The 26,898-nt window shown below is 39.5% G+C and overlaps 1 protein-coding gene across 2 annotated transcripts in view; it reads right to left on the minus strand.

Moving 5' to 3' along the window:
- Positions 1 to 26,898, minus strand: part of LOC128698915 (lon protease homolog, mitochondrial) — a 261,625-nt gene that overhangs the window by 31,246 nt on the left and 203,481 nt on the right. For both annotated transcript variants that reach the window (XM_070096772.1, XM_070096773.1), the window contains 2 exons: positions 22,631 to 22,801; positions 8,206 to 8,373 (listed from right to left, as the gene is read on the minus strand). In XM_070096772.1, coding sequence (XP_069952873.1) covers positions 8,206 to 8,373; positions 22,631 to 22,801 — 339 coding nt within the window. The remainder of the gene's footprint in view (positions 1 to 8,205; positions 8,374 to 22,630; positions 22,802 to 26,898) is intronic.

Genomic DNA, 26,898 nt, shown 5'->3' on the forward strand with positions numbered 1-26,898 from the left:
GCGTGGATGGTAGGGAAGATAGTGTGGGTGGCTGGGAAGACAGTGTGTAAGTTTTTTCAGGTATACATGAATACAGTTACAAAGATTATTATACATAAGAACATAAAAAGAACATAAGAAAGAAGGAACACTGCAATAGGCCTACTGGCCTATGCGAGGCAGGTCCAATTCTCCCACCCACTTAAGCCAATGCCTTGATCTAGTGAGGTCAGACACGTTGCTTAAGGGAGGAGCACTGCATCTGACCTAGTAGCACAAGCTAGTCAGATCCAACTCACACCCACCCACACCCACTCATGCATTTATCCAACCTATTTTTAAAACTACACAACCTCTTAGCATCTATGACAGTACTAGGGAGTTTGTTCCACTCATCCACAACTCTATTACCAAACCAGTGCTTTCCTATATCCTTCCTGAATCTGATTTTTTTCCAATTTCAGGAAGGGGTGAGTGAAATCAACAATTTTTTTTTTTGGTCCAATTTCAATGAGATTTTGACAGTGGATTAAGCAGCATAAAAAACATATAAGCTGTGTTTGTTTTGACTGTTAGCCTTCAGGTTAGGTAGAAAAAAATAAATTATGCACAATTTCATGGGTCCTATAACTTTCCTTGTTCTACTAAATTCTGAAGATGTACAATGTTCTAGTTAACCACAGATGAAAGATAAAGGCTAGATTATTAACGGCCCAGGACAGTTTAGCGATAATATCAGTTGTTTCCATAAAGAAAAATGTTGTAGTTTTTTTTTTTTTTTTTTGAGGAGGAAAAAATCATTAACAAAAAGCTGTTCACAATATCGCAAATCCTCCCTGGGTGTTTGTAGAACCATCATTCCTCAATAACATCTGCAAAAATCATGACAATCCAATGAATACTTATCGCAGGCGAGGAATTACAATATCAATAACTTATTACTGAGGTTTTTGTTTTTTTTAATTTTTTATTTTTGGTGTGAAACTCTAGGGAAGTGGCATGCCAACTCTCAGTGTGCTACACCCCCACCTTCCTTCTTTACAGCCTGCCGGCTACTGAGGGACTCACTGCTCTCCACATTCTAGCCAGCACAGAAGTTGCCATGTAGAGTATTTACAATGAAAAAATCTGCAGGAAAAAAAAACTGCTAATTGCCAACATGTATTTTTGCTGATAGCAAGAACAAAAAAAATACATTTAATGAAAAACATACTTAGAAATATGATAGAAATAAGCTGATTAAATCAAAATGTTGCCAGAATTTTGCACTATTTTTCAGTAAGAAAACATTTTTTCCATAATTTTTCAATTTTAATGTCCTGATCACTGAAAAAAGGCTCGCCCCTCCCTTAAAGCCATTGCTGCGAGTCCTGTCTATACTAGATATTTTTAGCACACTATTTACATCCCCTTTATTAATTCATGTTTTCCATTTATACACCTCAATCATATCCCCCCTAATTCTACGCCTTTCTAAAGAGTGCAGATTCAGGGCCCCTCAGTCTATCCTCATAGGGAAGATTTGTGATACATGGGATCAACTTTGTCATCCTCCTTTGTACGTTTTCCAGTGCACTCATATCCATTCTGTAATACGGTGACCAAAACTAATCTAAATGAGGCCTAACCAAGGATATATAGAGTTGAAGAACAACCTGAGGACTTCTATTATTTATACTTCTTGCTATGAAGCCAAGGATTCTGTTAGCTTTATTGCAAACACTAATGCACTGTTGTCTTGGTTTTAGATTACTGCTAACCAGAACTCCTAAATCCTTTTTGCAATCCGTAATATTAAGATCTACATTATTTAGTTTACATGTGGCATGGTTATTTTCCTGTCCAACATTTAGAACTTTGCATTTGTCTATATTAACCCTATGACTATTTTGGTCGTATATATACGTCTTATGAGGTACCGTGTTTGACGTATATATACTCATAAATTCTAGCGGCTTCAAATCAAGCAGGAGAAAGCTGGTAGGCCCACATGTGAGAGAATAGGTCTGTGTGGTCAGTGTGCACCATATAAAAAAAATCCTGGAGCATGCAGTGCATAATGAAAAAAAAAACTGACCGTTATTTTTTTAATTAAAATGCCGACTTTGTGGTCTATTTTTGTACAGTATTTATGGTTCTATTCTCATTTTCTTGGTCTCATTTGATAGAATGGAAAACATATTATAGAAATAGAGGTGATTTTGATTGGTTTTACTATAAAAAACCTGGAAATGGAGCTCAAAGTAGGGAAAATGTTTGATTTTTGCCAATGTTCAAAAGTAAACAAATGATGTCATTGTCCAATAAATGTCCAACTAGCCATTCTAATATGTAGTCATGAGTGGGTTGACATTATTTATACAATTATTACAATATTGCAGTAGTCTGCATAATAGTAAATCTTCTATTTTTTGTTTGAATAAAAATTCAAAGTAGAATGCAAGAGTAATATCAGAGGGGCCTGGAGACGTGACTGATGAACAAAGAAAATGTTATTTTTGAGCCAGGAATGTCTGCATTGTTCATTCTGGACCTTATTTTGAAATTGTCATATTTTTTAATTTTCATGAAATTGGCCAAATTGCAAATTTCTGACCACATTATTGGGTAGTTGAAATCGGTAAATGGGCAGTTTCTTGTACTCAATCGATAGAACAAATGGAGTTCTAAAGAAATAGCTACGAGTTTGGTCAACTGGAACAATGGAATTAGCCGAAAATAGGGCTCAAAGTGGGCGAAATCGCCGATTTGTAAATATCGCCGAGGCCGCTAACTTTGTGAGAGCGTAATTCCGTCAGTTTTCCATCAAATCTCGATTTTTTGGTGTCATTACAATCGGGAAAATATTCTCTATCATTTCATTAGAATTTTTTTTTTTTTTTAATTTTGCGACACCAGTAGACACCTCAGGATTGGGGGTTGCGACAGTCAAGGGGTTAGACTGCAACTGCCACTTCTCCGACCACTGCATCAGTCTACTCAAATCATCCTGGAGTGCTCTAATGTCCTCATTAGAATGAAATGGACGGCCTATTTTGGTGCCATCAGCAAATTTGCTTATGTTGCTATTTATTCCCTCATCTGTCATTTATGTAAACTGTAAACAACAAGGGGCCCAACGCTGACCCCTGTGGAACACCGCTCGTGATGTGCCCCCATTCTGATTTCTCCCCATTTATGCAAACTCTTTGCTGCTTATTCCTCAACCCAGGAAAAAATTTCTCCTCCTATCCTGTGTACCTTAAGTTTCCTCAATAGCCTCTGATGTGGAACTCTATCAAAAGCCTTATTGAAGTCCATATACACAATATCATATTCAGTACCATGATCTACCTCCTCAAATACCTTAGTGAAGAAAGTTAGTAAATTCGTAAGACAGGAACGCCCCCTTGTAAAACCGTGTTGAGATTCATTAACTCTTTCAGGGTCGAGATGCCCTTTCCTAAACTTGTTCTCAGGGTCGAAAATTTTTCGGAAAAAAAAAAAAAATTATTTTTTCTTATGAAAAGACAGAGAATCTTTTCCCGATCATAATAACACAAAAAGTTTGAAATTTGATGGAAAACTTACGGAATTATGCTCTCGCGAGGTTAGTGGTCTCGACAATGTTTTGCATCAGCGATTTTGCCCACTTTGAGCCATATTTTCGGCCAATTCCAGTGTACTAGTTGACAAAAATCATAACTATTTCACTATAACTCCATTTTTTCTATCGAATAAGTACAAGAAACCACCCATTTACCAACTTCAACTATCCAATAAAGTGGTCAGAAATTAGCAATTTTGCCAATTTCACACAAATTTCAAAAGATGCCAATTTCCAAATAGGGTCCAGAATAAACAAGACAGACATTCCTGGCACTAAAATAACATTTCCTATGTTCATTAGTCACGTCCCCAGGCCCCTCTTACATTTCTTTTGCTTTCTACCTTGAATTTTTATTCTCACAAAATATACAAGATTTACTGTTATGCAGACTACTGCATTAGTGTAGAAATGGTATAAATAATATCAGTGCACTTGTGAAAGAATATCAGACTCACCAGTTGACGTGTATTAAACGCATGGCATGATTTATTTACTTTTGAACTTTGGCAAAAATCGAACATTTCTGCTACTATGAGCTCAATTTCAAAGTAGTTTTCATTGTGAAACCAATCAAAATCATCTCAATTTCTGTAATATGTCTTCCATTCTATAAAATGAGACAAGGAAAACTAGAATGCGACCATAAATACCATACGAAAACAGTGTAAAGTCGCTGTTTTAACCCTTTCAAGGTCCAGAGGCCAAATTTCAAAGTGCGCACCAGTGTCCAAGAAATTTCAAAAAATAATTTTGTTATTTTTTCTTATGAAATGGTAGAGAATCTTTTTCCGAAGGTAATAAAACAGAAAGTATGAAATTTGATGGAAAATTCACAAAATTATGCTCTCATGAATTTTGATGTGTCAGCAACATTCACGCATCGGCGATTTTGCCGACTTTGACTCCCATTTTAGGCCAATTACATTATTCCAGTCGACCAAATTCTTAGCTATTTCACTAGTATTACTTCTGTTCTATCGATTGAGCACAAGAAATCACCAAGTCAACTGTTTCAACTACAAAATAAAGTGATTGAAAATTGGTAATTTAGCCAATTTAATGAAAGTTTAAAATATTCCAATTTCAAAATAGGATCTAGAATAAACAATGTAGGCATTCTTGGCACTAAACTAACACTTCCTCTGTTTATTAGTTACATTTTCAGACTTTACAAATGAAATCCATTTTAATTTTTTATTCACATAATGAACTTTTATTCAAACCAAAAAAAAATAGAAAATTTACTGTTATGCAATATTTTAATACAGTGGACCCCCGCTTAACGATCACCTCCCAATGCGACCAATTATGTAAGTGTATTTATGTAAGTGTGTTTGTACGTGTATGTTTGGGGGTCTGAAATGGACTAATCTACTTCACTATATTCCTTATGGGAACAAATTCAGTCAGTACTGGCACCTGAACATACTTCTGGAATGAAAAAATATCGTTAACCGGGGGTCCACTGTAATAGTATAAATATCACCACATTTGTGAATGTATATTAGACCCACCAGCTGGCGTGTATTAGACGTGTGAGGTCATTTGTTTACTCTTGAACATCGGCAAAAATTTAATATTTCTGCTACTTTGAGCTCAGTTTCAAGCCATTTCCAGTACTAAAACCAATCAAAATCATCTCCATTTCTGCAATATATCTCCCATTCTATCAAATGAGATCAAGAAATCACAAGTACAGCTACAAAAACATTCGAAAAAACACTGCCAATTTGCTGTTTTAATCGAAAATTACGGTCTCAGTTTTTTCTCTCATTATGCACTGTGTGCTGCAGGATTTGTTTTATGTGGTGCAAACATACCACAAAGATGTATTCTCTCATATCTAGGCCCAAATTTACCGCTCACAGTTTATCAGAGTGAGCTAAGCTCATGGCGTAGATCTACGGTTTGGACCCTCAACGTAAAGCCATGGATCTATGGCACGGACCCTGAAAGGGTTAAGAGATTAAGCGACAGAAAAAGGACAAAATGAAATGAACTCCTGACAGCACATGCTGCTGTGCCCAGCATCTCTTCACCTCATCAACCTTCACCAGCATCTCTTCTCCAAGGTAAACCATACCACGGGCGGGATTTGAACCCGCCCATTCGCTAGAGTTCGTCATGGCCATGCTAGCTGGAGATTCGTCTGTAAAAACTTGCATTTGTGGTCACAGTGGTGCCTATGCTAACCTTTCTATGGTGTAGAAATATACCTAGTTGGACGAATCTTATTGTGGCTAGCTGGTCCAGTGGCTAACACGACGGTCTGGAGTTTTCAGACTCTGACCGCGGGTTCAAATCCCGCCCGTGGTATGGCTTGTTTGCAATCGTGTCATTATGATTTCATGAGTCATGTTCTCCAAGGTAAATGGTGTATTATTATTATTTATTACATATTATTATTATTATTATTATGATCGTTGTTGTTGTTTTTCTTATGAAACTATGTAGTGATCTAATAGAGTCTGCCTTACAAACACTCCATTTTCTGTTATAATAAAAGCATGGGAAGGTGTGTAGTCAGGAGCAGGAACAATAGCCACTGTGCTGCCACCTCCACTACCGCTACTCAAATATGTAATGACATATTTCATTCATTCTAGTGTATATATTATGTTTCTATGTTATTAATATTGTTTATTATGTCATATTAGATGAATTGTGATAGATAAATAAGCCGTAGAGTTGACATAAGGAAAATATTCAAGTATTTTGTAGTGCCTGGAATTCCACTGGGACGGATTAATTCAATTTCAATTAATTTAAATGAGGAAAATTATCTCAACAAATGAGCAAATCCAGATGCGAGCCAGGTCATGGAACGGATTAAACACGTAAGTAGAGGTTCCACTGTATACCTATACCTGGAGTATACCTGGAGAGGGCTTCGGGGGTTAATGCCCCCACAGCCCAGTCTGAGACAAGGCTTCGTGGCGGATCAGGGTCTGATCAACCAGGCTGTTACTGCTGGCAGCACACACACTGATGTACAAACCACAGCCCGGCTGGTTATGTACTGACTTTGGATGCCTGTCCAGCACCTTCTTGAAAACAGCCAGGAGTCTACTGGTAATCTTCCTTATGTATGCTGGGAGGCAGATGAAAAGTCTTTGGGCCCTGACACTTATTGTGTTGTCTCTCAATGTGCTCATGGCACCCCCTGCTTTTCATTGAGGGAATGTTGTATCTCCTGCTAAGTCTTTTGCTTTCATGGGGAGTGATTTTCATGTGCAAGTTTGGTATCATTCCCTCTAGGATTTTCCAAGTGTATATTATCATGTATCTTTCTCGCCTGCATTCCAGGGAATATAAACCAAGGGACTTCAACTGTTCCCAGTAATTTAGGTGCTTTATTATACTTATGTGTGCCATGAAAGTTCTTTGCCTGCCTTGAAGGGGGCAGTTAGTGTACAGCAGTATTCTAGCCATATCTGAGCAGTTGAAATTTTTCTTCATTGAACTTCATATTTTGAGTGGCCCCATTTGAAGATTTGGTTGATGTCCTCTTGGAGTCTTGCTGTGTCTTCAATGGAGGGCACTGTCATGGCAGTTCAGGTGTCACTTGCAAAGGAAGACACGGAGCTATAGCTTACATCTCTGTCTATGTCAGATATGAGGATAAGGAATAGTATGGGAGCGAGTTCTGTGCTTTGTGGAACAGAGCTTTTCACTGTAGATGCCTCAGACTTTACTCTGTTTACTGTTATTCTATGTGTTCTGTTTACTAGGAAGTTATAGATCCATCTACCAACTTTTCCTGTTATTCCTTTATCACACATTTTGTGCACTATTACACCGTGGTTGTGCTTGTCAAAGGCTTTCACAAAGCCTGTGAATACTACATTTGCATTTTGTTTATCCTCTATAGCATCCAGGACCTTGTCATAGTGGTCCAGTAGCTGGGACCAGCAGGAGCGACCTGTGTTGCCCTGGGTTATGTAACTGATGGGTATCTAGGTGGTTGGCAATCTTGCTTCTTAGAACCCTTTCAAAGATTTTTATGAGATGAGATGTTAGTGCTATTGGTCTGTAGTTCTTAAATTAACCATGGCATGAATAAACCAGTAAATCAACAAAATATATATAAACTACATCATGTATAAACTAAACTACATCATGCATAACCAAGTATATCAACTTAACCTACACTATGTATAAGCAAGTATACCACCGTAAGATAAACCACAGCAGGTGTAAACAAGTACACCAAAATAAGGTAAATCAAAGAAGGTTCAAAAAATTACCTCTATAGTATATTACTGCTTTTCTTTGCTTATATAACTTTGTGACAAAGTAGGATAAAACAGCACTATATATTTATAGGACTTGGCATTCTAGTGCAAAGAAAAAACTAGCTGATCATTAGTGATTAACCTACAAGAGTAAAGAAATATACTTTACAATTATCCAGTAATAGATGGTTGAATACTAATGCCCAGCAAATAAAACTCATTTTCAAACTTGAGAAAACAATCACACTGATGTCTTGGAGATAAGAAATGATAAACTATTTCATAAAAAGCAAACTAAGTACATATGGAGAATACACAAATGTATTGCTAATTGCTGTAAAAAAATGGATGGACAACTTTCCTGACTAAGTAGTATCGAGTTTTAAACATTGAATGACTGACCTTTTCATCATCCAGACCACTATTTTTCTGAGCAACAGGTACAAGGTAAGTTTTTGCAATAGCCATCTTCTCTTCTGCAACATACCCAGACACATCAATCATTTCCATTCTGTCACGCAGTGGCTCTGGGATTGTATCCAAGACATTTGCTGTGCAGATGAACAATACCTGAAGTTACAAAAGAAACATATTTCAGCACAAAACAGGATTCCAATTATTAAAAATTATATCTGCTGCAATGAATCTTTTTTAGAATATATACATCTAAAAATATAAAGGCATTACTTTCTTTGGTCACTCAATATATTATGGTGGGATGATGAGTCAAAAAAAGAATATATACAGACAATCTCATGTGCATCATTTGAACTGAGATGTCTGAACATTTCTAGCAAGACAGCTACTAAATGAATGATGGTGAATGTTTCCATTCTTGGGTCACCCTACCTCAGTGGGAAACAAGTCGTGTGTAAAAAACAAAAGCATGGATAGTGAATTGATGTGCTGTTGGAGTGTGACAAAGTAACCAGCAAGCCGGACTTGAGTCCTGGAGATGGGAAGTACAGTGCCTGCACTCTGAAGGAGGGGTGTTAATGTTGCAGTTTTATAACTGTAGTGTAAGCATGCCTCTGGTAAGACAATGATGGAATGAATGATGATGAAAGTTTTTATTTAATTTTCAGGCCACCCTGCCTTGGTGGGGAAACAACCAATAAAAGAAGTAAAATGTGTTTTATTATTACCACTGTACCAGATGCTTTCAAAAAGTTCCTGGGTGAAATATGGAGGCACCATAGATCACACTGTGGAGTATACTCCTTTATGAAGTAGTGTAGTGAATTTTAACGAGCTTGGTTTTTCCGGTGGGGTTTGATGGACATTTTTGTAATGTTGTCATTGTATTGTTGCAATTTGTGTAACAAAACAGAATCTTTGAAAGAACAGCATGCTTAGCGTGCATGCATGCGTGCATGTGCTTGTGTGCACGTGTGTGTGTACTCACCTAGTTGTGGTTGCAGGGATCAAGTCACAGCTCCTGGCCCTGCCTCTTCAGTGGTCGCTACTAGGTCACTCTTCCTGCTCCATGAGCTTTATCATACCTCTTCTTAAAGCTATGTATGGATCCTGCCTCCACTTCATCACTTCCCAGACTATTCCACTTCCTGACAACTCTGTCACTGAAGAAATACTTCCTAATATCCCTGTGATTCATCTGAGTCTTCAACTTCCAACTGTGATCCCTTGTTGCTGTGTCCCATCTCTGGAACATCCTGTCTCTGCCCACCTTGTCGATTCCTCTCAGTATTTTATATGTCATTATCATATCCCCCCTATCTCTCCTGTCTTCCAGTGTTGTCAGCTCGATTTCCCTTAACCTCTCTTCGTAGGACATACCCCTTTCTCTAGTTTCCTTTCGTGCTTGGCTAGGTGTGGATTCCAAACTGGTGCTGCACGTCAATATGGGTCTAACGTACACCATGTACAGGGTCCTGAATGATTCCTTATAAAGATGTCAGAATGCTGTTCTTAGGTTTGCTAGGCACACGTATGCTGCAGCAGTCATTTGGTTGATGTGCACCTCTGGATATGTGCCCGGTGTTATATTCACCCCCAAGATCCTTTTCTTTGAGTGAGGTTTGTAGTATCTGGCCCCCTAGGCTGTACTCCATCCACAGTCTTCTTTGCCCTTACCTAATCTTCATGACTGCATTTGGTGGGGTTGAACTCCAGAAGCCAGCTGCTGAACCAGGCCTACAGCCTGTCCAGATCCCTTTTTAGTTCTGCCTGGTCCCTGTCCGACTGAATTCTTCTCATTAACTTCACATCATCTGCCAACAGGGACACACTTCGGAGTCTATTCCTTCCATCATGTCATTCACAAATACCAGAAACAGCACCAGTCCTAGGACTGACCCCTGTGGAACCCCACTCATTACAGGCGCCCACTCTGACACCTCACCATGTACCATGGCTCGCTGTTGTCTTCCCGAAAGGTATTCCCTGATCCACTGTAGTGCCTTCCCTGTTATCCCTGCCTGGTCCTCCAGCTTTTGCACTAATCTCTCATGTGAAAATGTGTCAAATGCCTTCATACAGTCCAAGAAAATGCAATCTATCCACCTCTCTATCTCTTGTCTTACTGTTGTCACTCTGTCATAGAACTCCAGTAGGTTTGTGACACAGGATTTCCTGTCCCTGAAACTGTGCTGGCTGTCGTTGATAAGCTCATTCCTTTCTAGGTGCTCCACCACTCTTCTGATAATCCTCTCCATGTCCTTGTATACTATACATATCAGTGATACTGGTCTGTAGTTTAATGCTTTGTGTCTGTCTCCTTTTTCAAAAATTGGGACTACATTTGCTGTCTTCCATACCTCAGGTAGTCGCCCTGTTTCAATAGATGTGTTGAAGATTGTTGCTAGTGGTACACATAGTGCCTCTGCTCCCTCTCTCAGGACCCAAAGAGAGAGATGTTATCTGGCCCCATTGCCTTTGAGGTATCTAGCCACTTAGCAGCCTTTTCACTTCTTCCTCGGTTGTATGTATTGTGTCCAACACTTGATGGTGTACCCCACCTCTCCATCTTTCTGGAGTCCCTTCTGTCTTTTCTGTGAAAACTTCTTTGAATCTCATGTTGAGTTCCTCACATACTTTGCGGTCATTTCTTGTGATCTCCCCTCCTTCCTTCCTCAGCCTGATTACCTGGCCCTTGACTGTTGTTTTCCTCCTGATGTGGCTGTACAACAGCTTCGGGTCAGATCTGGCTTTCGCTGCCATGTCACTGGCCCTGAGGGGTCTTTCATATGTGATGTCGTCAATATCTGCACTACTCAAGGTGAATACTAGGTCCAGTTTCACTGGTTCAGCCTCTCCTCTCTCTCTCTGGTAGCGTACCTTACATGTGGTACACGAAGTTTTCCAGTACCACCTCCATTATCTTAGCCCTCCATGTTTCTGGGCCCCCATGTGGCTCCATGTTTTCCCAATCAATTTCCTTGTGGTTGAAGTCACCCATAATCAGCAGCTTTGCCCTGCTCACATGAGCCCTTCTGGCCACTTCAGCCAGTGTGTCAACCATCACTCTATTACTCTCATCATACTCTTGCCTTGGCCTCCTGCTGTTCTGTGGTTGGTTATACATCACTGCAATTACCACCTTGAGACCTCCAGATTGAAGCATTCCTATTATGTAATCTCTCGCTTCTCTGTCTCCTCTCTCCAGCTCATCAAAATCCCATCATTTTTTGATGAGCAGTGCCACTCTTCCACCCCCTCTGTTCCCTCTTGTCTTTCCTCAGGATCTGATATACTGTTGGAAAGATGGCATCTGTTATCCCTGTGAGCTTGGTTTCTGTGAGAGCTATAATGCCCGGTAATACCACTGACTCTTTTGTGCCACTACTCCCACTTATTCGTTATGCCATCAGCATTGGTGTACCATACCTTCAGCTTCCTCTCCAACACTGTTTTGGGGGGTCTGTGAGGATGGGGGACCTGGCAGTGTGCTGTGGGATTCTACAGCATAGTGTGCATGTGCATGTATGCATGTGCACATGTGCATGTGCATGTGCGTGTGTGCGTGTGCATGCGTGCGTGTGCATGTGTACTCACCTATATGTACTCACTTATATGTGGTTGCAGGGGTCGAGTCATAGCTCCTGGCCCCTGATCGCTACTAGGTCCTCTCTCTCTCTGTTTCCTGAGCTTTGTCATACCTCGTCTTAAAGCTATGTATGGTTCCTGCCTCCACTACATCACTTGTTACGCTATTCCACTTCCTGACGACTCTTATGACTGAAGAAATACTTCCTAACATCCCTCTAACTCATCTGAGTCTTCAGCTTCCAATTGTGACCCCTTGCCTCTGTGTCCTCTCTCTGGAACATCCTGTCTCTGTCCACCTTATCTATTCCACGCAGTATTTTGTACATCGTTATCATGTCTCCCCTGAACCTCCTATCCTCCAGTGTCGTCAGTCCGATTTCCCTCAATTTTTCTTCGTAGGACATTCCCCTGAGCTCTGGAACCAGCCTTGTTGCAAATCTTTGTACTTTCTCTAATTTCTTGATGTGCTTGACCAGGTGTGGGTTCCAAACTGGTGCTGCATACTCCAATATGGGCCTGACATACACAGTGTACAGTGTCTTGAAAGATTCCTTACTAAGGTATCGGAACGCTATTCTCAGGTTTACCAGGCGCCCATATGCTGCAGCAGTTATCTGGTTGATGTGTGCCTCCGGAGATGTGCTCAGTGTTATGGTCACCCCAAGATCTTTCTCCCTGAATGAGGTTTGCAGTCTTTGTCCACCTAGCCTATACTCAGTCTGCAGTCTTCTTTGCCCTTCCCCAATCTTCATGACTCTGCATTTGGCAGGGTTGAATTCAGGAAGCCAGTTGCTGGACGACGTGTCCAGCCTGTCCAGGTCTCTTTGTAGTCCTGCTTGATCCTCATCTGATTTAATTCTTCTCATTAACTTCACATCATCTGCAAACAGGGACACCTCAGAGTCTATCCCTTCCATCATGTCATGCACTTATATCAAAAATAGCACCAGTCCTAGGGCTGACCCCTGTGGGACCCTGCTCATCACAGGCGCCCACTGTGATACCTCATTACGTACCATGACTCGTTGTTGCCTTCCTGTCAGGTATTCTCTGATCCATTGCAGTGCCCTTCCTGTTTTATGTGCCTGATCCTCCAGCTTCTGTACTAATCTCCTGTGAGGAACTGTGTCGAAGGCCTTCCTGGAGTCCAGGAAAATGCAATCAACCCACCCCTCTCTCTCGTGTCTTACTTCTGTTACCTTGTCATAGAACTCCAGAAGGTTTGTGCACACAGAATTTTCCTTCCATGAATCTGTGCTGGTTGTCATTTATAATAACAGTAAATCTTCTATTTTTTGTTTGAATAAAAATTCAAAATAGAAAGCAAGAGTAATATCAGATGAGCCTGGAGACATGACTGATGAACAAAGAAAATGTTATTGTAGAGCCAGTAATGTCTGCACTGTTCATTCTGAGCCCTATTTTGAAACTGGCATCTTTTTTAATTTGCATGAAATTAGCCAAATTGCCAATATCTGACCACTTTATTGAGTAGTTGAAATCGGTAAATGGGCAGTTTCTTGTACTCAATCGATAGAACAAATGGAGTTCTAAAGAAATAGCTATGAGTTTGGTCGACTGGAACAATGGAATTAGTCGAAAATAGGGCTAAAAATGGGCAAAATCGCCAATTCATAAATATCGCTGAGGCGCTAACTTCATGGGAGCGTAATTCTGTAAATTTTCCATCAAATTTCATACTTTTGGTGTCATTACCATTGGGAAAAGATTCTCTATCGTTTCATAAGAAATTTTTTTTTTTTTTTCAAATACAGTGGCCCCTCGACCAACGATGGCATCGACTAACAATAAAATCGGGCAACAATGCGTTTCTGCATAAAAATATTGGCTCAACCAATGATGAAAAACTCAGGTAAGGATATTCGTCCTGAACGCATCCGCCTGTCTGTCCAGCCTGAGCGTCTCAGCTGCCCTGCCTTCAGCTAGCATGCCGTTGTTTACAAGCCAGGGCGGACGGTTTCATGCATGCATGCGATATATTTTATATTATTCCATTGTTTTTAGTGCTTGTAACTGCTAAATAAGCCATCATGGGCCCAAAGAAAGCTTCTAGTGCCAACCCTGTGGCAAAAAGGGTAAGAAATACTATCGAAATTCTATTGTACCACAGTCAGTTGTTGCTGCACCACCGTCAGCTGCTGCTGTACCACTGTCAGCTGCTGATGTACCACCGTCAGCTGCTGACGTACCACCGTCAGCTGCTGATGTACCACCGTCAGCTAATGCTGTTGCTGCATCACCATAGCTCCTGCTGTACCACTGTCAGCTGCTGCTATACCACCATCAGCTGCTGCTGTACTACAGTCAGCTGCTGCTGCTGCTGCTGCACCATGGTCAGCTGCTGCTGTTGCAGCACCACCATCAGCTGCTGCTGCTGCACCACAGTCAGCTGCTGCTGTACCACTGTCAGCTGCTGCTGCACCACAGTCAGCTGCTGCTGTACCACTGTCAGCTGCTGCTGCACCACCATCAGCTGTACTACTCAAAGATGTGGAGAGTGTGTTGTTGGTGTGACTTAGCGAGAAACAATTACCGAGAAACAATTAACCCCAGAGGGTTAGCCACCCAGGATAACCCAAGAAAGTCACTGTATCATCGAGGACTGTCTAACTTATTTCCACTGGGGTCCTTAATCTTGTCCCCCAGGATGCAACCCACACCAGTTGACTAACACCCAGGTGAACAGGAAAAAATGCCTGGAACTAGTGCTCATATTGGTGAGTTTAAGGCCAGCAAAGCTTGGTTTGAGAGATTTAAGAATCGTAGTGGCATACCCAGTGTGATAAGGCATGGTGAAGCTGAAAAATTCCAACCCCAACAAATGTTCAATTGTGACAAAACAAGCCTGTTCTGGAAGAAAATGCCAAACATGACCTACATTACTCTGGAGGAAAAGGCACTCCCAGGACACAAGCCTATGAAAGACAGACTAACTCTCATGTGTTGTTGTAATGCTAGTGGGGATTGCAAACTGAAGCCTTTACTCATGTATCACTCTGAAAATCCCAGAGCATTCAAGAAAAACAGTGTCTCATCACTCATCAATACTCTTCATTTATATAGTTATTGTGCATGTCTCATTGTTCTCTTTGTAGGGAAATGTATATTTCATGAAATTTTTTTTTTTTTTCAACACTTTTGGCTGCCTGGAACAGATTAATTGGATTTCCATTATTTCTCATGAGGAAAATTAATTCGGCTAACGATAAATTCGGCTAAGGACAAGCTCTCTGGAACAGATTAACCCTTTCAGGGTCCAAGGCCAAAATCTGAAGTGGTGCTCCAGTGTCCAAGAAATTTTGAAAAAAAAAAAAAAATTATTTTTTCTTACAGAATTAAAGATATTTTTGTGAAGGTAATAAAACAAAACAAAAAAATTCTGATCAGTACTTACTGAGATACAGCGGCGGGACATTGACCCAAAATGACCCGGTGGCGGCAACATCAGTGACTTTCGCAAAATCGCATTTTTTTATTTTACGTTTTTTATACTTTTTTCTTTTCTTTTCTAATTTTTTTCTTTTTCTACTAACATTTGTGGCCTGTGAGACCAATATAATGTATACTGTATAAGTGTACACTCATTGTATTCAACACAATAACTGCACTAATTTGTTTATCATTATATTGCTTACAAAACTTGTTAACAAGTTTATTGTAAACAAAATGATGAAAATATTAGTGCGGTTATTGTGTTGAATACAACGGTACCATACAGTACAATGATGCTATAGGGTGCAATGGTACCATATGGTACAATGGCATCATATGATACAATGGTACCATATGATACAATGGTACCATATGGTAGAATATGGTACAATGGCACCATTTGGTACAATGGTATCATATGATACAATGGTACCATATGGTGCAATGGTACCTTATGGTACCATATGGTGCAATGGTACCTTATGGTGCATTGTACCATACACTACAATGATACCATATGGTTCATTGTACCAGGTAACCTCCAGGTATATGGTACTGTTGTATTCAACACAATAAACACACTAATATTTTCATCTTTATTTTGTTTACAATAATTGTTTACAACAAAAATATGCAAAAATGTTGTATATTAGTAATGTTCTATTATATATTTACAAATGTACAGGAACTCGACACGTTACTTGAGGTGGATGACGGAGAGCTTTGTCTTGGAAACTGCTGAGTCAGTAGCTAGCTTGCGTCACCACTCACTCAGTCTTGGTTGGTGTCTCCTGCCACCAACACGTCCCACTGACCATATGGTATATGGTATAATATGTTACAGGGTACCATATGGTACATTGTACTATATGGTATAGGGTACCATACAGTAGAGGATAACATATGGTGCAGGGTACCATATGGTGCAGGGTACCATATGGTGCAGGGTACAATATGGTGCAGGGTACAATATGGTGCATGGTACAATATGGTACAGGGTACCATATGGTACAGGACACCATATGGCACAGATAGAGGGATCCCTATGGAAATAAGTCACCCTGACTTTTATGGGTTATCCTAGGATTTTATACATATGCTGCTATGTATGATAACCGATGTAACTGTATTTGTGTACACCTGAATAAACTTACTATTAAGGTATACACAAATAAAGTTGCATAGAATATCATACTTAGCAGCATATGTTTAGAGAACATAGGATAACTCAAAAAAGTCAGAGAGACTTATTTCCATTAGGGTCCCTGTACTATATGGTACAATGTACCATGTACCAATGTACAGTGGACCCCCGCATAACGATATTAATTCGTTCATGAGAGCTCATTGTTATGCGAAATTATCGTTTATGCGAATGAATTTTCCCCATAAGAAATAATGGAAATCAAATTAATCCGTGCAAGACACCCCAAAGTATGAAAAAAAAAAATTTTACCACATGAAATATTAATTTTAATACACACAAACTGAAAAAGACATGCACAGTTACATGACACTTACCTTTATTGAAGATCTGGTGATGATTGATAGGATGGGAGGAGGAGAGAAGGGGAATCCCCTTCCATTAAGAATTGAGGAGTCAAGTCCTTTTCCGGGGTTACTTCCCTTCTTCTTTTAATGCCACTAGGACCAGCTTCAGAGTCACTGGACTTCTGTCGCACAACATATCTGTCCATAGAGGCCTGTACCTCCCGTTCCTTTATGACTTTCCTAAAGTGGTTCACAACATTGTCAGTGTAATAGTCACCAGCACGGCTTGCAATAGCTGTGTTAGGGTGATTGTCATCAAAAAAGGTTTGCACTTTAAGCCACATTCCACACATTTCCTTAATCTTTGAAGTAGGCAACTTCTTCAATTTCTCTCTTCCCTCCTCCGAAGCAGTTTCCTCAGGTCTGGCCTCTTGCTGTTGAAGATGATCTAGCAGCTCATCAGTGGTTAGTTCTTCATTGTCCTCCTCCACCAACTCTTCCACATCATCCCCACTAACCTCCAACCCCAAGGACTTTCCCAATGCCACAAAGGATTCCTCAACTGGCATAGGATTCCCAGGGTTAGCCTCAAACCCTTCAAAATCCCTTTGGTCTACACATTCTGGCCACAGTTTCTTCCAAGCAGAGTTCAAGGTCCTCTTAGTCACTCCCTCCCAAGCCTTACCTATAAGGTTTACACAAATGAGGATATTAAAGTGCTCTCCCCAAAACTCTCTTAGAGTCAATTGAGTTTCTGAGGTCACTACAAAGCACCTTTCAAACAGAGCTTTTGTGTACAGTTTTTTGAAGTTTGCAATAACCTGCTGGTCCATGGGCTGCAGGAGAGGAGTGGTATTAGGAGGCAAAAACTTCACCTTAATGAAGCTCATGTCCCCATAAAGTCGCTCTGCCACGTCTGTAGGATGACCAGGGGCATTGTCTAACACCAGGAGGCACTTAAGGTCTAATTTCTTTTCAGTTAGGTAATTTTTCACATTGGGGGCAAATGCTTGGTGTAACCAGTCATAGAAAAAGTCCCTAGTGACCCATGCCTTACTGTTTGCCCTCCACAGCACACACAAATTAGCCTTGAGGATATTCTTTTGCCTGAATGCTCTGGGAGTTTCTGAGTGATACACTAATAAAGGCTTCACTTTGCAATCACCACTAGCATTGGAACACATCAACAGAGTAAGCCTGTTTTTCATAGGCTTATGTCCTGGGAGTGCCTTTTCCTCCTGAGTAATGTAGGTCCTGCTTGGCATTTTCTTCCAAAACAGGCCTGTTTCATCACAATTAAACACTTGTTCAGGTTTCAGTCCTTCACTGTCTATGTACTCCTTGAATTCCTGCACATATTTTTCAGCTGCTTTGTGGTCCAAACTGGCAGCCTCACCATGCCTTATCACACTATGTATGCCACTACACTTCTTAAATCTCTCAAACCAACTTTTGCTGGCCTTAAATTCACTCACATCATCAATAGTTGCAGGCATTTTTTTAATTAAATCCTCATGCAACTTCCTAGCCTTTTCACTTATGATCACTTGAGAGATGCTATCTCCTGCTATCTGTTTTTCATTTAGCCACACCAATAAGAGTCTCTCAACATCTTCCATCACTTGCGATCTCTGTTTCGAAAACACAGTTGAACCTTTGTCAAGAACAGCTTCCTTGATTGCCGTTTTCTTGGAGACAATAGTAGCGATGGTTGATTGGGATTTGCTATACAACCTGGCCAGCTCGGAGACACGCACTCCACTTTCATACTTAGCAATGATCTCTTTCTTCATCTCTATATTAATTCTCACCCTTATTCCTGTAGGGTTGGCACTAGAAGCTTTCTTGGGGCCCATGGTCACTTATTTTGCAGATAAAATCACCAAAAACACTGTAATAATACGAAATGTTCCGATTGTATGCTTGGATGTTACTGCGGAGGCTGGCTGGTAAACAATGCCACCGGTGGAACATGTGAGGCTGGCTCAGGCTGCACATTAGACGCGTCTTGGACGAATAGCGTTGAGCAGGTTTTTTAGCGGTATGCGAGGCAAAATCTTAGCGATAAAATGAATTGGTATGCGGATTTAATGTTATGTGATGCCAACGGCATGTGGGGGTCCACTGTACCATGTAAACAATGGTACACTGGCTGTACATGGAGTGGCTGAGCTACTCAGGCTGCGCGGACACGTTCGGGATGAATGACTTTAACCGAGTTCTTTGTCGTTAACCGAGCCAATATTTTGACGCAAAAACATGTTGGTATCCGATTTTTACGTTATCCAATGACATCGTTAACCGAGGGTCCACTGTAGTGTTTATTGTAAGATATCAAGTGTGGTATGTATGATAGCCAGCCAGTCTACCATACCAGGCCACTCCACCCACACATAACATTCTATGACATTTAAGCATCCCAGAGCGATAAAATGCATATACAGTTCACTCATTACTTACCTTAAAATATTTGTAGTCTTAATGTAGGTTCAGAGGTGAGTAAACAAGATAAAACGAATAAATGAGAGAGGGAGAACAAGTACAGAGAGAAGACAGGTGCGGAGATATGTAAACAAACCAGGCATACACGAGTTTTGTAAACGAACCAGGCGAAAACATCTGGTTTGTGTACAAGTTACATTGTGTACAAGTTGTCTCTACATTGATACGGTAGAATAAATAAAGAAGAACACTCCCATTCTCATGTAACACCATTTTTAGAAGAAATGACACTGAGTGAAAGCATACGAAAGGAATAATTTCCTACAGTTACCCCCAGCAACACATTCTCTCTAATGTTGGACTAGAGAAAACATTATTCGTGCCGTCACTCGTACAAGTAATCTGGCTCCTGCATCTCATAATTGTTTATTTATTCTACTGTGGGGTGTATTTATCATGTTTATATGTTACGTAACATGCTTAACATATAATTTTGAAAAAAATATCATGGATGGATTAATGAAAATGTGTATATTAACGTATATTATATTAACGTAATAAGCCTGCCCATAATGCTCTGCATACAAGGGGCTTTTGGCATGTACACCCAACTACTATAATTCCTTGTACAACTATGTATCATGTCTTAACCCTTTGAGGGTCGGTCAACAAGTATGTCATTGCACGTAGGGCAATCATGTACGTACTTATATGCCTAAGTTCTAGCACCTTCAAATCTGGTGGAAGAAAGTTGGCAGGCCTACATATGAAAGAATAGGTCTGTGTGGTCAGAGCGAGAAGTATAAAAAAAAATCCTGAAGCACGCTGTGCATAATGAGAAAAAAAACTTCAACTGTGTTTTTGGTTTAACCCTTTGACTGTTGCAACCCCCAATCCTGAGGTGTCTCCTGGTGTCGCAAAATTTAAAAAAAAAAAAATATTTTTTCTTATGAAATGATAAGAGAATCTTTTCCCGATTGTAATGACACCAAAAAAAAAACAAAATTTGATGGAAAACTGACGGAATTATGCTCTCACGAAGTTAGCGACCTCAGCGCTGTTTACAAATCGGCAATTTCGCCCACTTTGAGACCTATTTTCGGCTAATTCCATGTTCCAGTCGCCCAAACTCATAGCTATTTCTTTACAACTCCATTTTATCTATCGATTGAGTACAAGAAACTGCCCATTTACCGATTTCAACTACCTAATAAAGTGGTCAGAAATTTGCAATTTAGCCAATTTCACGAAAACTAAAAAAATATGACAATTTCAAAATAGGGTCCAGAATGAACAATGCAGACATTCCTGGCTCTAAAATAACATTTTCTTTGCTCATCAGTCATGTCTCCAGGCCCCTTTGATATTACTCTTGCTTTCTATTTTGAATTTTTATTCAAACAAAAAATAGAAGACTTACTATTATGCAGACTACTGCAATACTGTAATAATTGTATAAATAACATCAACCCATTCATGACTGCATATTAGAATGGCTAGTTGGACATTTATTGGACAATGGCATCATTTGTTTACTTTTGAACATTGGCAAAAATCAAACATTTCCCCTACTTTGAGCTCCATTTCTAGGTTCTTTTTATAGTAAAATCAATCAAAATCACCTCTATTTCTATAATATGTTTTCCATTCTATCAAATGAGACCAAGAAAATGAGAATACAACCATAAATACTATACGAAAATAGACCACAAAGTCGGCATTTTAATTAAAAAAAAACAGTCGGAGTTTTTTTTTTCTCGTTATGCACTGCGTGCTCCAGGATTTTTTTTATATGGTGCACACTGACCACACAGACCCATTCTCTCACATGTGGGCCTACCAGCTTTCTCCTGCTTGATTTGAAGCCGCTAGAATTTATGAGTATATATACGTCAAACACGGTACCTCGTAAGACGTATATATACGGCCGCGACAGTCAAAGGGTTAAAACAGCGACTTTCTAGTGTATTTTCGTACGGTATTTATGGTTGCATTCTCATTTCCTTGGTCTCATTTGATAGAATGGAAGATATATTACAGAAATAGAGATGATTTTGATTGGTTTCCCAATGACAAGTACAGTACCTTGAAATTGAGCTCAAAGTAGTGAAAATGATCGATTTTTGCCGATGTTCAAGAGTAAACAAATCACGCCACACATCCGTTACACGTCAACTGGGGTCTAATATTCTTTCACAAGTGCACTGACATCATTTATACCATTTTTACAATGATGCAGTAGTATACATAACAGAAAACCTTCCGGTTTCTGCGAGAATAAAATGGAAGCAAAAGTAATGTAAGAGGGGCCTAGAGACGTGACTAATGAATAGATAAAATGTTATTTTAGTGCCATGAATGTCTGTCTTGTTTATTCTGGACCCTATTTCGAAATTGGCATCTTTTGAAATTTGTGTGCAATTGCCCAAATTGTCAATTTCTGACCACTTTATTAGGTAGCTGAAATCAGTAAATGGGCAGATTCTTCAACTCAATCGACAGAACGAATGGAGTTCTAGGGAAATAGCTATGATTTTAGTCAACTGCAACATTGGAATTGGGCCAAATCGCCCCCTTTGAGACCGCTAAATTCGCGAGCATAATTCCAGAAGTTTTCCATCAAATTTCATACTTTTGGTGTCATTATGATCAGAAAAAGATTCTCAATCATTTCCTAAGAAAAAATATTTTTTTTTTTGAAAAATTTTCGACCCTGAGAACAAGTTTGGAAGAGGGCCTCTCGACCCTCAATGGGTTAATAAACTATCTATCTATCTATGACATTTAATGAGACTTGGTGATTATTATTGAGTATTATTATTATCATTACTAATATGGCGTCTCGAGACATAAGACACTCTTATTGATTTTGATGTGTACTTACATGCCAGCACAGTGTGTAAGTTTATTTAGGTACAGGCATACATAAGTATAATTATGAGAGTACATACAAAATATGAAATAACTTTTAAAAACACTTGAAATTTTGGAGTTTCCAGACATAATGGAGAGAAGTGGTGCTTATGGAGCTCACGGAGAATGTAAACAAACCAAGAGAGGCACGGTGACTGTATTAGAAAGTCAGGTATAGCGAGTTTTGGTCATAATCTGAAATGTCTGTATTAGCGGAATGCCGTAAAGTGGAGGCCCTACTGTACAACAGAAATATATGGGTTATTACAACAAAAGTCTGTACATAATCTCAGCAACAGACAAAAGTAAGTAAAGCTTTATATAATAACACTCCTAACCATACACATCTAAATTATTATAAAACACTGAACAAGCATGAAATAATGTACATATGTATGTTACAAGGGTATTAATAAAAATAACAAATAAACTGCTGCATTCAGCATTCTTAATAATAAATTAAAAAATTATGGAACTACAAACTCTTGTTAAAATAATCTCCATTGTAAATGGTACACACCTTAGAGAGGTCAACGTTGACATCAAGGTAATGATCAAGGAAGTTAGCATTTTGCTCAGGATCAAGTAGTTCCAGCAGAGCGGCAGATGGATCGCCCTGGTATCCTCGACCAATCTTGTCCACTTCATCAATAAGAACTACTGGATTCTCAGTCTTGGTTTTTTTCAGGCACTGTCAAAGAATACAAATCTTAATGAGAATCAGAAGAAAATTCATAAAGAAACAATACCTGCCTCCCAGCCTCAACATTTCTAAGACACTCCTAAAAAATTTAATAAATATTTTTGGCTCAGTATTTATAAATACATAATAAACATATATACTCTCTATTGACCTACAAAAAGCATTTGATAGAGTCAACCACAATCTCTTGCACCTCAAACTGAATCATTATGGCATCAGAGGACATTCTCTTGACTAACTAAAATCCTATCTTAACGACAGACACCAGTATGTACATGCAAATGGACTCAACTCCGCTATCCAACCTGTAGCTGTAGGAGTACCCAAGGGTAGTGTCCTAGGCCCACTCCTCTTTCTCATCTACATCAATAATCTCCCCAATGCATCCCAACTCCTTAAACCAGTTCTATTCGCAGATGACACTACATACGTCTACTCCCATTCAGACCCAGCTGTACTTAGAAACACTGTAAACAATGAACTGCTAAAGATATATACAGTGGAACCTCTACTTGCGGGCGTGTCCACGTGCGAGTTTTTCCAAATATGCGCAGTCGATGGGTTGATCTTTTGCTTCCATACACGAGCAAAATTTCCATAAGCGAGCAGACCTCAGACAGGTTCCTTGACACTGGTGAGGGGCTCTTGCTCTTGATCTCGGGAATTGTATCTCATTTGTTTGTTGGACTATCTTATTGAAACTTGGGCAATGTATGATGGAAAGATGCTTCTTAATGTACACCAAAAATGAAAGAAATCTAAGCATAAATAATGGAGTTCACTTCTCAGCAATTAGCCACCCCTTAGAGGTATATTCGTATGGTTTTTATGGTTGTATTCTCATTTTTTTTTTTTGGTCTCATTTGATAGAATGGAAGATATATTACAGAAATAGATATGATTTTGATTGCTTTCACAACGAAAAGTACCTTGAAATTAAGCTCAACGTAGGAGAAATGGTCCACTGCTTGGCTAAGTTTAAGAGTAAACAAATTACGTCACTGTCCATTCCAATATGCAGTCATGAATGGGTTGACATTATTTATACAATTATTGCAAGAAGAAATAACAGTAACTCATATTTTTTGTGAATAAAAATTACAAATTATTTATATTATAATAATAATAATAATAATAATATGTATAATAATAATACATTTTTTTATTATTATCACACTGGCCGATTCCCACCAAGGCAGGGTGGCCCGAAAAAGAAAAACTTTCACCATCATTCACTCCATCACTGTCTTGCCAGAAGGGTGCTTTACACTACAGTTTTTAAACTGCAACATTAACCCTTTCAGGGTCCAAGGCCAAAATCTGAAGTCACGCACCAGTGTCCAAGAATTTTCAAAAAAAAAATTTGTTATTTTTTCTTATGAAATCGTAGAGAATCTTTTTGTGAAGGTAATAAAACAAAAAGTACGAAATTTGGTGGAAAATTGACGAAATTATGCTCTCGCGAATTTTGATGTGTCAGCGATATTTACGAATCGGCGATTTTGCCAACTTTGACTCCCATTTTAGGCCAATTACATTATTCCAATCAACCAAATTCTTAGCTATTTCACTAGTATTACTTCTATTCTATCGATTGAGCACAAGAAATCGCCAAGTCAACTGTTTCAACTACAAAATAAAGTGATCGGAAATTGTTAATTTGGCCAATTTAACACAAAGTTCAAAATATTCCAATTTCAAAATAGGCTCCAGAATAAACAATGTAGGTATTCCTGGAACTAAACTAACATTTCCTCTGTTCATTAGTTACATTTTGAGGCTTTACAAATAAATTCCATTTTGATTTTTTATTCACATAATGAATTTTTATTCACACCAAAAAATAGAAGATTTACTGTTATGCAATACTGTAATAATTGTATAAATATCATCACCATATTTGTGAATGTATATTAGACCCACCAGCTGACGTGTATTAGATGTGTGAGGTCGTTTGTTTACTCTTGAATATCGGCAAAAATTTAACATTTCCGCTACTTTGAGCTCAGTTTCAAGCCATTTTCAGTGCTAAAACCAATCAAAATCATCTCTATTTCTGTAATATATCTTTCATTCTATCAAATGAGACCAAGAAATCGCAAATACAACTATAAAAAACATACGAAAAAACACTGCAAAGTCGCTGTTTTAATCGAAAAATCATGATTTCAGTTTTTTTCTCTCATTATACACAGTGTGCTGCAGGATCTGTTTTATGTGGTGCACACATACCACATAGATGTATTCTGTCATATCTAGGCCCAAATGTACCACTCACAGTTTATCAGAGTAAGCTGAGCTCATGACGTAGATCTACGGTTTGGACCCTGAACGTAAAGCCGTAGATCTATGGGATGGACCCTGAAAGGGTTAACACCCCTCCTTCAGAGTGCAGGTACTGTACTTCCCATCTCCAGGACTCATGTCCAGCCTGCCGGTTTCCCTGAATCCCTTCATAAATGTTACTTTGCTCACACTCCAACAGCACGTCAAGTATTAAAAACCATTTGTCTCCATTCACTCCTATCAAACACGCTCATGCATGCCTGCTGGAAGTCCAAGCCCCTCGCACACAAAACCTCCTTTACCCCCTCCCTCCAACCTTTCCTAGGCCGACCCCTACCCCGCCTTCCTTCCACTACAGACTGATACACTCTTGAAGTCATTCTGTTTCGCTCCATTCTCTCTACATGTCCGAACCACCTCAACAACCCTTCCTCAGCCCTCTGGACAACAGTTTTGGTAATCCCGCACCTCCTCCTAACTTCCAAACTACAAATACTCTGCATTATATTCACACCACACATTGCACTCAGACATGACATCTCCACTGCCTCCAGCCTTCTCCTCGCTGCAACATTCATCACCCACGCTTCACACCCATATAAGAGAGTTGGTAAAACTATACTCTCATACATTCCCCTCTTTGCCTCCAAGGACAAAGTTCTTTGTCTCCACAGACTCCTAAGTACACCACTCACTCTTTTTCCCTCATCAATTCTATGATTCACCTCATCTTTCATAGACCCATCCGCTGACACGTCCACTCCCAAATATCTGAATACGTTCACCTCCTCCATACTCTCTCCCTCCAATCTGATATCCAATCTTTCATCACCTAATCTTTTTGTTATCCTCATAACCTTACTCTTTCCTGTATTCACCTTTAATTTTCTTCTTTTGCACACCCTACCAAATTCATCCACCAATCTCCGCAACTTTTCTTCAGAATCTCCCAAGAGCACAGTGTCATCAGCAAAGAGCAGCTGTGACAACTCCCACTTTGTGTGTGATTCTTTATCTTTTAACTCCACGCCTCTTGCCAAGACCCTCGCATTTACTTCTCTTACAACCCCATCTATAAATATATTAAACAACCACGGTGACATCACACATCCTTGTCTAAGGCCTACTTTTACTGGGAAAAAATTTCCCTCTTTCCTACATACTCTAACTTGAGCCTCACTATCCTCGTAAAAACTCTTCACTGCTTTCAGTAACCTACACCATACACTTGAAACATCTGCCACATTGCCCCCCTATCCACCCTGTCATACGCCTTTTCCAAATCCATAAATGCCACAAAGACCTCTTTAGCCTTATCTAAATACTGTTCACTTATATGTTTCACTGTAAACACCTGGTCCACACACCCCCTACCTTTCCTAAAGCCTCCTTGTTCATCTGCTATCCTATTCTCCGTCTTACTCTTAATTCTTTCAATTATAACTCTACCATACACTTTACCAGGTATACTCAACAGACTTATCCCCCTATAATTTTTGCACTCTCTTTTATCCCCTTTGCCTTTATACAAAGGAACTATGCAAGCTCTCTGCCAATCCCTAGGTACCTTACCCTCTTCCATACATTTATTAAATAATTGCACCAACCACTCCAAAACTATATCCCCACCTGCTTTTAACATTTCTATCTTTATCCCATCAATCCCAGCTGCCTTACCCCCTTTCATTTTACCTACTGCCTCACGAACTTCCCCCACACTCACAACTGGCTCTTCCTCACTCCTACAAGATGTTATTCCTCCTTGCCCTATACACGAAATCACAGCTTCCCTATCTTCA

The sequence above is a fragment of the Cherax quadricarinatus genome, chromosome 55 (genome assembly GCF_038502225.1).
Source record: "Cherax quadricarinatus isolate ZL_2023a chromosome 55, ASM3850222v1, whole genome shotgun sequence".
Classification (NCBI taxonomy): Eukaryota; Metazoa; Arthropoda; class Malacostraca; order Decapoda; family Parastacidae; genus Cherax; species Cherax quadricarinatus.